At 37.3% G+C, this 13,308-nt stretch overlaps 1 protein-coding gene across 6 annotated transcripts in view; it reads right to left on the bottom strand.

Annotated features, from left to right (window-relative positions):
- Positions 1-13,308, bottom strand: part of glceb (glucuronic acid epimerase b) — a 55,200-nt gene that overhangs the window by 16,718 nt on the left and 25,174 nt on the right. For 3 of the 6 annotated variants that reach the window (XM_055661451.1, XM_055661450.1, XM_055661455.1), the window contains exon 2: positions 6,458-7,083. In XM_055661451.1, the coding sequence (XP_055517426.1) occupies positions 6,458-7,070 (613 nt within the window). In that variant the 5' untranslated portion in view covers positions 7,071-7,083. Of the gene's footprint in view, positions 1-6,457; positions 7,084-8,821; positions 8,883-13,308 lie in introns of all 6 variants that reach the window. The other 3 variants (XM_055661452.1, XM_055661453.1, XM_055661454.1) reach the window with 2 other exon arrangements.

Raw genomic sequence — 13,308 nt, 5'->3', positions numbered from 1 at the left:
TACTATTTCAGATAAGGAAGGGAGATATCTTATAGTAGCAGGAGAGATCAATAATATGCCAATTACGCTGGTAAATATATATGCGCCCAATTTTGATAACCCTCAATTTTTTACTAAAATTCTGAATAAAATTGCCGAATTTAATTATCAAAATGTTATAATCGGAGGGGACTTCAACTGTGTTTTAGACCCTTATTTAGATAAATCGATGCAAAAACAAAAAGGTAATATGAAATCTAAAACCAGTGAACTCTTACATACATATATGGAAAACACAAATATATCAGATGTATGGAGGATTGCAAATCCGACGGGAAGGGACTACTCATTCTATTCAACGGTGCATAAAACATATTCACGGATAGATTATTTTCTTGTGGATACAAAATTAATTACACACACTATGAATCCTAAATACCACATTAATGCGATTTCAGATCACTCTCCTTTAACCTTTGTTTTAAAATTAGAAGGAATGTCCATGAATAAATCGTTCTGGAGGTTTAATTCGCAACTTTTAAAAGACCCACAAGGGAGTATATATCTAAAAAAACAGATGGACTTATTCTTTGAGATAAATGATACACCAGATATATCCCCCACGCTATTATGGGAATCCTTTAAAGCATTTATTAGAGGAGTCATTATTTCATTTCAAGCTTACCAAAATAAAAAGAATAAGAAAGAACAAAGACATTTAGAAGAACAAATAAAACAATTAGATATAGATAATGCTAAAGATCCAACTATGGATAAACATAATAAAATCCTATTATTGAAATTCAAGCTGAATAAATTATTGTCAGAGAAAGTTATAACATTATTCCAAGTTACAAAACAAGAACACTTTGAATTCGGGGACAAACCCCACAAACTCTTAGCACGCCAGTTGAAAAAACGGGAAAAAGAGAATGCAATACTAAAGATTAAATCAGATAGTGGGGAATTATTAACACTACCCAAGGATATCAATAAAAGATTTGCTCAATTCTACGAAAATTTATATACATCTAAAACGTCAATAGATAATAATAAAATCTCAGAATTTCTGGAAGATTGTAACCTTCCAAAATTAGAATTGAGGGAACAAGAGGAACTGGGAGCAATAATTACTTCTAAGGAGATAGAAGACACAATAAAAACACTAAAGAATGGTAAAACACCAGGACCAGATGGATTCAGTAGTGAATTCTATAAAGCCTTTTATGATATAGTTACCCCACGATTACAGAAAATGTATACACACGCTTTTAAAGAGCAAAGCTTACCCGAAACATTAGCAGAATCAACGATCACATTAATACTTAAAAAAGATAAAAACATAGAAGAACCAGGTTCATATAGAGCTATTGCTTTGTTAAATACGGATCAAAAAATAATAGCGAAAACACTAGCCAGTAGATTAAGCAGGTACGTTAGTAGATTAATAAATGGAGATCAAACAGGATTTATACCTAAGAGACATTCATTTAATAATTTGAGACGTTTGCTTAACATAATGCACTCACATAAACCTCACGACCAAGAGTTATCTATTATCTCACTGGATGCAGAAAAAGCGTTTGATCAAGTAGAATGAGATTATATGATTAAAGTATTGCAAAAATTCCAATTGGGAGAAAACTTTATCGCATGGATAAAACTAGTATATATAACAAACCTACGGCTAGAATATTAACTAATAATATCTTATCCTCGAAATTTGAACTATCAAGGGGCAATAGACAAGGATGCTCATTATCACCGCTGCTATTTGCTTTGATAATTGAACCCCTTGCTGAAAAAATAAGAACTCATCCGGATATTTATGGTTATAATACAAAATACTCAAAAAATAAAATATCCCTATATGCCGATGGTGTACTACTGTACATCACAAAACCACAAATTAGTATACCAAACATATTAAACTTAATAGAGGACTTTGGATCCTTTTCAGGATATAGAATAAATTGGAACAAAAGTGAAATTATGTCGATAAAACCAAAAGACTCAACACAGCTTCGGAAATTTCCCTTTAAAATAGCCACAGAAAAATTCAAATATTTGGGAATTGAAATTACTAGAAATTACCAGGATATGTTTAAAGCCAATTATAATCCTTTACTCAAGAAATTGAATAATCTGATTAAATTCTGGAAAACACTTCCGATGTCCTTAATAGGCAGAATAAATGCTATTAAAATGGTTTCTTACCACAAATTCTATACCTATTTCAATCAATACCTATATACCTCCCAAAAAAGTTTTTCAAAAAATTGGACTCAGACATTACAAATTTTATATGGGATTATAAATCCCATAGAATACAAATAGCACACCTTAATAAACGAAAAGAGCTGGGGGGTCTAGCGCTCCCTAATTTTATGTATTATAACTGGGCAGTAAATATTAAAAATATGATTCACCTGCTGGACAATTCTGCACAGCAGGCGGACTGGATGGTAATGGAAAAAGGGGACTGCTCCCCGAGTAATATAGGAGCGATCATCCTCTCACCAACAAATTTGAATAATAAAAATTATAATAAAAATCCAATTATACATAACACAATAAGAACATGGAAACAAATAAAACAGACTCTAAAATTAAGAAACCTATCTCTTTTAATACCAATAGTCAATAATCCATCGTTTAAACCATCAATCATAGACAAATCATTTATACAATGGGAAAGAATGGGAATTAAAACGCTCGAAGATCTGTATGAATTAGGGAATTTACTGTCATTTCAACAACTACAACTGAAATATAATTTGAAAAATAACCAATATTTTAAATATCTTCAAATCTGTGATTATTTGAAAAAATACACAAAAGACTATCATAATATGGCTTCCGACTTATTGGATGAAGCAATGAAGACCAAGGCGGAATCAGCTAATTTAATATCGTACTTATATAACATCATTTTAAACATAGAAATACCCACAACAGATGGAATTAGAAAAGATTGGGAACAAGAATTAGCTATAAAAATCTCAAAAGGGACCTGGGATAATCATTTACTACAGGTGCATAAATGTTCGATCAACGTACGGCATACGCTCATCCAATTTAAAACATTACATAGATTATATTATTCAAAAACTAAATTAAATAAAATCTTCCCTAATGTTTCACCAATCTGTGATAAATGCCTATGTCAAGAAGCTACCATAGCGCACTCTTTTGTTTTTTGTACAAAAATCCAAAAATTCTGGTATGAAATATTGATATTTTTTCAAAAATTGATCAAAATAAAACTGGTACCAAAACCAGAATGGATTATCTTCGGAATATCGGAAGATAACCCTGAATTAAACGAGTTTCAAAAGAATTTATTTAATTACGGGCTAATAATGGGAAAAAAGCTTATACTTAAATTCTGGAAAAATGCGCCGACACCAACAATAAAAATGTGGATATCAAATATGTTTGAAACATTACACCTGGAAGAGATGAGATTCCTCCTAGCAGGTAAAGCAGACCAATTTCAAAAGACGTGGTCTATGTTTCTGGACCTATTACAAGTATGAGGTGCAATAGTAATCTAAAAAAAAAACAAATATATAAATAAGCGGAATCAGGACCTGGTAACGGGAGGTAAAATAACAAAAACAGACTTGGTTGGTAGTCCCCTCTCTGCGGAGTTTAATGTTATAATAGAGCGATTGTTTCTACTTTCTCCTTCTTTTCTTTCTAGGGTCTATTTTCTCACTTTACTTCCTTCTCTAACTTCTTTCCTAAGGGGCTTTCTTTTCCTTACACTCTCGCACTGCACGACTCTCTTGCACTTTCTTTACTTTCCTAACTTCTACTTTTTTTCTTAAAGCTCTAAAAAAAAAAAAAAAATGAAGCGGTATAAAAAATGTATCAAGATATGTGTTGTGTAGAATTGTAATTTACCGTACTTCTAATAAAAATAAAAAAAAAAAAAAAAAAAAAAAAAAGAAAATACCCGACTTCACTTAAAAGAGATAAAAAGCACTTTCTAATATCCTGATGTTTTGAGATAAATTTAAAAAATAAGCCCTATAACACAAATCATTAAGTGTTCCAAACATGTTCAGCATCCATAATCAAATGAAAAATGCTCACGTCTCAAGTGATCATTTCAAGTTTCACAATTAGCCAGATATACAATTTAGTAAAATACTAGACTAAGTGGGACCCCCATTGGGTCCCATGTTCACACGGGAGGGCAGGTCCCCCGACGCAATATTCCACCTCTCCACCAATTCCAATATTGGTGGCCAGTGGGGGGGTGGGGGGGGCTTTCTGGAGTGCTGGTATGGGTTCTTGGGGGTGGCAGCTCAGTCCCTCAAGCCTGATCTGCTAGCAGCTCACTCACGGCTGGTGGGCTGGCAGTTAACTCACGACTATTCCTTGAAATTCCATTTCAAGCCGGGTGCAAGTCCACCAAATTCAAGTGCAGTTTCTTACCACTATGAGCAGGGTGCAAGGCCACCGAATTCAAGTGCAGTTTCCAACCACTTCAAGCTGGATCCAAGGCCACCAAATACAAGTGCAGTTTCATACCACTTTCAGCAGGGTGCAAGGCCACCAAATTCAGTGCAGTTTTATTCCACTTCAAGAAGGGTCCAAGGCCATCAAATGCAAATGCAGCTTCATACCATTTCATGCAGGGTGAAACCACCATAACATCACACCAAACACCAAACTCACAGTTCAGTAGATATTCAGTGTGTTCAGTTGATTCACAGCTCAGAGTCATGACCTCTCCCTCGCCCATCATGCAGAGACTGAGCCACACCCACACGTCTGGGTTTTATAACCCCTCCCCCTCCCACCGGAAAAGGTGTGGCTTTCAGGGCGTGATTGACAGGAGAGAGATTCGAAAACATTTTTTTAAACAGTAATAACACTTATTTTTCATTGATGGGAAGAATTCTCTGCACCTGCTCAGCAGAGGGAGGACTGAGTAAGATGGCCAAAAATCATAGCCGTAAATGTAGTGTTTTATCTAAAATCAATATACAGTGCAAACAGGAAGTGCATTTGCAATAGTGCCTTTTAACTTCAAGCCAAAGCACCCAAGCCGCCATTTGCAGTAAGTAGTGCCTTTCAACTTTAAATCAAAGCTCCCAAGCCATCATTTGCAGTAAATAGTGCATTTCAACTTCAAGCCAAATCACCCAAGCCACCATTTGCAGGCAGTGCCTTTTTACTTCAAACAAACCACATTAAGGGTACACAGCTGTGTAGACATTTGTTCAGTGTTATTCAGAGCTCAGAGAGATGTGACCCTTGGCTTCATCCATATTGCAGAGTGAGTGAGGCACACCACTTCCTGGTTTTATAGTCCCTCCCCCCAGCAGATGCAGCAGAGAGAATGGTGATTTTTTTTAAACTTCAAGCCAAAGTTCCCAAGCCACCATTTGCAGTAAGTAGTGTATTTTGAACTTTAAACCAAAGCTCCCAAGCCACCATTTGCAGTAAGTAAGCCAAAGCCCCAAGCCACCATTTGCAGTAAGTAATGCCTTTCAACTTCATGCCACCATTTGCAGTAAGTATTGCCTTTCAACTTCAAGCCAAAGCATCCAAACAACCATTTGCAGGTAGTGGCTTTTTACTTCAAACAAACCATATTTTCATTTTCAAACCACATTAAGGGTACTCACAATTATGTAGACATTTGTTCAGTGTTATTTAGAGTTCAGAGACGTGACCCTTGGCTTCATCCATATTGCAGAGAGTGAGTGAGGCACACCACTTCCTGGTTTTATAGTCCCTCCCCCTCCCTCCAGCAGGGGCAGCAGAGAGAATGGTGATTTTTTTTAAAAAACATTAATATCTCTCCGATTTGTCATAGATGGGAAAAATCCTCCGCACCCATAAGGTGGAGGGGGGCTCTGGGCGGGGTGGCCAAAAATGACGGCCGTAGGTGGCGGTGTTCTGTCAGAAATCGCAGCACAGTAGGCCAAAAGCGGTCAAGATCAGAGAATCAGTAATATAGATAACGTGATTATACTTCTGTCTTTATATTGTGGGTGTCCCTCCAATATACAAATTGAAACTGGAGCTAAATTCACAAGTAGCCCATGTAGTAATTTTAAAGGGCACGTATAAAGAACCATAAAAGTATGTTGTTTATTATTTCACTTGGAGTTCTATGCATACCTATACCATTTCAGAATAAAGACAATTGGATGGGCTTCTGCGCATTATTTAGTTTAAATGTTTTTTAAATTAAAGCACTGTAATATATATATATAGCACTTGCCCTCAAATTTATAGTTTGCCCTATCAAAAAAAATGTGCATGAATCTATCTGTTGAACTATTTTGTTGGTAACAAAGCACAGAAATAAAGCCTCTCATTGTGGCGAGCAACCACGTTAATACATAAAATCCTCGACTAGTAAGCACAGGAAAACGGCTGTCGAAAATGGTTTGAGGTACCATTTGGTATGTGGGAAAAATTATAACAGGTAATTTTCTAAAGCAAAACCTACCTTCAATACCACTGATGCACTTCACACGATCGCGGACTTCCACATTGTAGCCTTCAAATGACATGAATACCCCATCTGGCCGGTAAGTACCCCGTGGGGTGTATACTTTTGAATAACTGTGAGAAAACTCAAACCGTTCGTAACCATCATACTGGGCAATCTTTCCATAAACCTCAAAATATTTCTCAATCCAGTTGAAGGGCAGATAAACCTCATTGCCTTCCTGCCTGCCTTTTATTGTGTAGTCATCATTTATTAAACAATCCATTTCTTCATATTTAATACTCAACAGTTTATTGGCATTGTTGTTCAGAATACTGGCAACAGGAGGAGCCCTCTGCTGTTCCTGGTGGAATGCATCTGCAGATGGCTGCTTTGCTGCAGGCTTTCCCCCTCTTAAAAGGTTAGCCAGATCGTTGTCGTCTTCAGAATCAAATTCTCTCTTTTCCAATGCTCCTTTTCCAACCAGGTTCTCCAGGTGGCTGAGATGTCTTGGAAAATGAATTGCTTTGTCACTCGAGCATTTATTCCACAAAAGTACAGTGACCAGTGTAAATAGAGCACAGATGATAATCAAGGTCTTGTAGTTCACTCGAGCTGCCAAGCAACGCATATTCACATCATACCTGTATATTAAAAAAATAAAAATACACCAGATTAAAAATAATGACCATTTACGCTTTTTCTGTTCTGTTCAACATTTAAAAAGTTAAAACTATGAAACTGGACTTTTAGTTTACAAGTCATGGTCTAATAATTACAGAAATTTAGACTATACTAGACCAAGTGGGACCCGTTGGGTCCTTGTCACATGGGAGACCTGGTCCCCCAACGCAACCCTTTCCCCAAGGCAATATTCCACCACTCAACCTTTTCTACAACACGTTCCCCCAACGCAAGATTCCATCACTCACCCATAGCCGACAACTGAGCAGGGCTGCTCATTTCGCCTTATTCACCCTCCCTTATTTTAACAAAAAATGCAATTGCACTTGCTAGCAAGCAGAACTTGTCAAAGTTCTTGTTGTCTTAAAAGCAGATAGCAACAAAAACTGTTCAAGGTAAAAAGTGGCGATCTACAATGAGCACAAACGTTGCTCAGTGTTTCTCGGGCTCCCACTCTCAGAATAACGATGAGATAGCACAATTATACATTTTTCTTATCAGTAAAACACTCCTACCAAGTCTGAATATGGCATGACTGAAAGATTCTGCACTTTCAGAAGATAGGAAGGCTGGGTCCAAATCGAGCTCATCCAATAACAAGTTATTACATCTCTGGAGCATCAGCTATTTTTTCCAATCTTGGCTTCTTTATGGCCTTGAATGAAGTACATGTTATTACTGCAGGCTGCCATCTTAATGTCTTCATTGAAAAGGCAACCTGTCCTCCACATTGTGTTTATTCAATTTACAAAGTCATTCAGACTTGGCACTGAGCCATTCTTTTGTTCTACTAGATCATGCTTTTGTCGAAGAACGACTCCATTTTAGATTTAACTATTAGATTTGAATATTAGCTGTGACATAAAAAATGCAATTGCACTTGCTCAGGCTAGCAGGACTCGGTGTACTTGGATAGCAACAGGACTACAATCAGGGAATAAGCAAAAGACAGTCATTTTTATTTCAAAGTTTTGCCAGATATTTGAACATTTTCATTAATAACTCGGGAAATAAAGCATGAATTCTTCAGATGCCGATTTTGGACTGCAGGGGGAAAATCTCTACCGGAATATGTAGAAATTTTGCTGTTCGCGCGCCGTTTTTTTTTAGAAGGTGTGATTACACACAAACCCCAACGCATCTGTCCCCTACAGGAGGCGTGGTTCTTCAACACAACCCGTTGCAGACGGTAAGATTCGAGCACTCCTCAGCAAATATCATAGCTCGTGAGCCTCCCCAGCAATGGAGTTGAAAAAAACCCAATCCCCAATTGCAATACCAATCGACCCTTCCCCTCCTGTCCTGCCAGGAGCTATGATGGCAACATTGTTGCAAATGTCTGCTGCACTTGCTATGAGATGCCATTGAGCTGAAAGGTTCAGAGTGTTGCTGGCAGTGTTCCTGTCCTGCAACTTTGTACCAAAGTGTGTTGGAAGCTCTGAGGATTGATTTTAAAGTAAAACTATTTTAAATCCAAAGTATTATTGAACATTTTTTATAAATAACTCGTGAAATAAAGCATGACATTTTCAGGTAGGGCAATTTTGGACTGCACAGAAAAAATCTCTACCGGAATATGTAAAAATGTTACGTGTCGTTTTCTCAAGAAGATGTGATTACACACAAACACAAATAAAGAAACAAGATCAGAGTTTGAATAGTTATACGATTACCTCAAAATGCATTTATATACTTTACCTTTACATTGATGCTGTGCACAAAAACAGATGTCAAGGTCTTTGTATTCAACATCAATCTACTGGGCATAAAATAAATCAGCATTATGATTTTGTGGTAAAAGCGAAAAAAGGTTTGTGACAGGTCTCAAGAAATACTTCTATGTCTTATGCTCTTATGACCCAAGTTGAAATCTTATTGTTTCTTTACTTGATGACCGAGGTAAATATTGCAATTTGTGCTCAAAGCAATAGTTGTTGTTATAGGGGCATGGAATATTTCTTCCCATTTCAAGTGTTCAAAATTAAACATAACATTACCTAAATTACTCAGAAAGTCTTGCTAGTTTGCCCCAAAGATACGCCTCAATAGTTTAACTTCAATCCCAGCCGACCCACCTGTGGGCCGAGGAGCTTTATTCTACTGTTTCGTGACCCGTCACCAAACTACATGAAATTTTCACATATTGTGTAAAAGAATTATATAAATCACCCCTGAAACTCGTCATGAACAAGACTTGCACATTATTATTAAATTAGAGAAATACCGGAAAAAATTCGGGTAATTTTTAGTCCAATCAAAGCACGTTTAACATTGAGTTGTATGCCAGTTGCTTCAGGCTAGCACACAAAATGGCTGAGGGTGCCTCTACAGATGCCTGTTTTACTGGAGATTCCGATTTGTTGTTCTGTGGAATAAATATCGTGGAAACTTGCAGCAGGGTAAATGAATTTAGTGAGAAAAGCATTAAAAAGGCTGAAGAATGTGCTGCTAAGTGGATAGAAGAGGAAGAAAGCCTAACTTATCTGTACTTATCTTTCTGTTGTGGGCCTCTTCCATTGCCAGAATGAGGACATGCACAAACTGGAGGAACAGCTCATCATTTTCCACGTGTTCCAATAACATGAACATCGAATTCTCCAATTTTAGATAACTAACAGACAAATAAAGGGGGTTGTTTGTAGATCTGCCTATTATAATATCCCTCCCCCCTCCCTTACCCATGCTCCACTTGGATTTGCACCTATTTCCCCATCCACCTCCATTCCTTCCTTGGCTTCACATTCACACCTCTTCTATTCTTATCTCACACCTTTTATCTTTTCATCTCTGGCCTTTAACCAACCATCAAAAGCACCCGCATGTGTATCTACCTATCACTCGCCTATCAATTAGTATAACTGAAACGATCCAATTTTCTAGATATTTCAGCAATTAATTTTATTTCAAAAAGTGGTGCACAAATTCCCCCAGTGCATTACAGGGATCATACACAAATCTTACTTGGGAGATGAATCCATTCATGTAATGATTCGCATCAGGAAAAGCGATTAACTAATAAAATGGCAGTCAGCAAATCACAATGAAAATCTACAGAGATTTAAAATTCATCTCCCATTACTCAAAGTTGGAACTATTATATTACTGGATGTCTTGACGTCATTGTTTTTTTGATGATAGAAATAAATATAAATTCAGAAATAAATATACAACAGCTTTTGTCCACAGCCTCTTTGCTCATCCCAACATGCAAATATAATCCAGGTAAGAATATTGCACCATCACACCAGAAATTTGAAAATGTGCCACTGACCACCTATAACAGCACATTATGAAATATTACATAAATTAGTATAAAAAATAACATCACTAGGCAAGTTCTACAATAAAGTAAAGGGCATGGATGTTAAGTTCAAAAACAAATAATGGATTTCATGTCAGACTAAAACACAAAATAAGGAGTCGGTTTCACTTCTGGTCAGCTTGGTCAATTATCCGGGTGCCTATGTTAACACACGTCCATGCTCTGATTTTACTTACTTCACTGGTTTATAAACCAGCACAGATATAGAAACATCAAACACAGCAATTATTCATAAAGCGCTGAATTAAAGTGCAGTGGCCTTTTTACTTTTTACTAACAATTAAGAGCTCCAACAGCAAACAAATTTCATGGGATTCAGTTCGTTTCCCATAGCAAGTTAGAGTGATCAGCCTCTGAAAATTACTGTCATAATTGCCCGCCCTTTTAAGGAATGGTCCAATAAATCCAACTAATTACCAGATGGGTACTGTTATTAAAATCTTTGCTAATGGCACAAATAATAAGTTCAAACAGTGGCAGCTGCTGACAAGTGTGCAATAACATTTTCCCAAACAGTACCACAGAGTTGAATGATCATTTTACTGGGAGCTTGCTGGAACACAGCCGAAAGAAAATTATGCTTCATAAATACAGTTCATTTTTCAAAAGTGTTTTCCTTGCAGCTTTATTGCAAGATCAATATACATCAAATATAGCTCTTATAATCATGCCCAGTATTCAAGCAGAGTGCTAAAGAATTCATTAGCAACAGGCAACGTCAGGTTATTACGAAATTATGCTAAGAAATTAAATATCTTAAAGACTACCAAACTCCCCACCCCCCTCCTACAATCCAACCATCAAATCAAACCTGAAATATACCATATTTAATATGCCTGAAGAAGGGTCTCGACCCGACACATCACCCATTCCTACTCACCAGAGATGCTGCCTGCCCCGCTGAATTGCTCCAGCATTTCGTGTCTACCTGAAATATACCATGCTTAATCACTGTGATAATTTAAACAATCCGTTCAACTTTACTAACAGCACCTTGCAAATATGCCCCATTCTTAAATCAGACCACACATTTGCACTGCACACTAATTGACTAGGCAACCAAAAATTGAACAGCCAAAACAACCTGTATTATACATATCCTTTCTTTGTAATCATCACATCATTTTATTTTGCCTTGAATGTCCGATTTCAAAATCAGTTACATTCATTTAAAATGTTGCCAATAACCTTCATTTTAAACCAAAACATGGTACACAATGTCACATAAACCTATGTCTATTCTATTATTGAATGCATAACTTATTGGGAATTTTATGCAAGGGGAAAACAAAGATTGAACATTAAGGAAAATAACAGATGAGAGGTGAGTGCAGTAAAGTAGCAAGGTAAAAAAAGAGCCATGAATGACAGAGCAGGTGCCTGTTCCCATTTCCTTTTTTTAATCATTCTAATTTCCTCAATATAATTCAGCACAGTGACCTTTAACCACAATTGTTCCTTCATTGAAAAGTAAAAACAGTCTTTTAAGCAATCTTGTGTAATGGATCTACCTCGTCGACCAGTTGAAAGGAATTCCTGTACACTTTATTTTTAAGTCTCGACCACAACCAAAAACAAAGACGGACTTCCTCTACACAGCCACTGCACATCGATCTGGGCAAACTACTGAAATGTTCACAGCACATCACAGCAACATCACACTGGTCAGACATGATCATCACCTCCGAAGTGACAAAACAGCTGATCATTCTGGAGCTTTCAACGCCCTGGGAAGAGCGTATTGAAGAGGCTAATGAGAGGAAATGCGCAGAGTACCAGGATGTGCCACGACAGCGGCTGGAAGACATACTATGAGCCCATAGAGGTGGGCTGTAGAGGCTTTGCAGGATGCTCACTCTGCAAAGTCCTCAACTAGTTGGGCATTACGGGGCTGGCAAAGAAGAGGGCCATTCAATCCGCAAGCGAAGCCGCAGATAAAGTCACTAGGTGGCTTTGGATTAAGAGGGCTGATCCGTGGGCGGTTACTGCTGGGCCGCAAGTCGGGGCTTGATCAACCCCGGCTGGGTCGCCTGGGCAAGGGCGTCTGATGTTGAGACCCGAAACACCCGATGTCCCCGGGTCATATCACTGAGGATGCATCCCAGTGCATCTAGAAGATGTATTTTTCATACATTGAACACTTGTTCAAGCAAGCCAAATGCTGGAAACACATTTAAAATAAATCATGGGGATATTTATCTGGTCAGGCCGTGTAAATGGAGAAAAGCATTGAAAAGCAAAGAAAATGATTGAACAATACTTTGTCACACGTGCCTAGGTGCAGTGAAATACTATGTTTTCCATACAAACCGATAAAATCCATATTGGAGACCTCACCTAGGCAGTACATGAGTGTCACCACGATTTGGCGCAAAGTTGCAAAGGGTTAACCCACTGCCTTTGCTCTCATTTCTTCACATTCTCCTTGCATCGTCTAATCACCTTTTGCTTAATTACATACCCAAGGAGGAATTCCAAGGTTTAACCATAATAAAGCCTTTGATTTAAATAATTCATAGACAAGATATCTTAGGACTCAAGATGAAAACCTCACGCAATGCCAAAACCTACATTATAAATTCAAAAAAGCAGCAATTTTATGATAATCTCATGTAGATTCCAGTGACATTTATAAATTGCAAGATTCATGTTTTATGGAGCCACCTGAGAATTCAATCATATTAATGTTTTACAAGACAAACAATTTTGGGATTTTGCATTTTATGAGGAATTCTCAGAGCAAATTAAATTGCAGAAAGTGCATGAAATGATTACGCTGAAGCAGATGATTTTACCCCCTTTAAAGTGCAGAGCAGAAGGTATTATACTCTGCCATCACTGATCTCTGCAGTTCAATTTAGTC

The sequence above is a fragment of the Leucoraja erinacea genome, chromosome 33, assembly GCF_028641065.1.
Source record: "Leucoraja erinacea ecotype New England chromosome 33, Leri_hhj_1, whole genome shotgun sequence".
Lineage (NCBI taxonomy): Eukaryota > Metazoa > Chordata > Chondrichthyes > Rajiformes > Rajidae > Leucoraja > Leucoraja erinaceus.
This window is presented reverse-complemented; position numbering and strand designations above follow the sequence as displayed.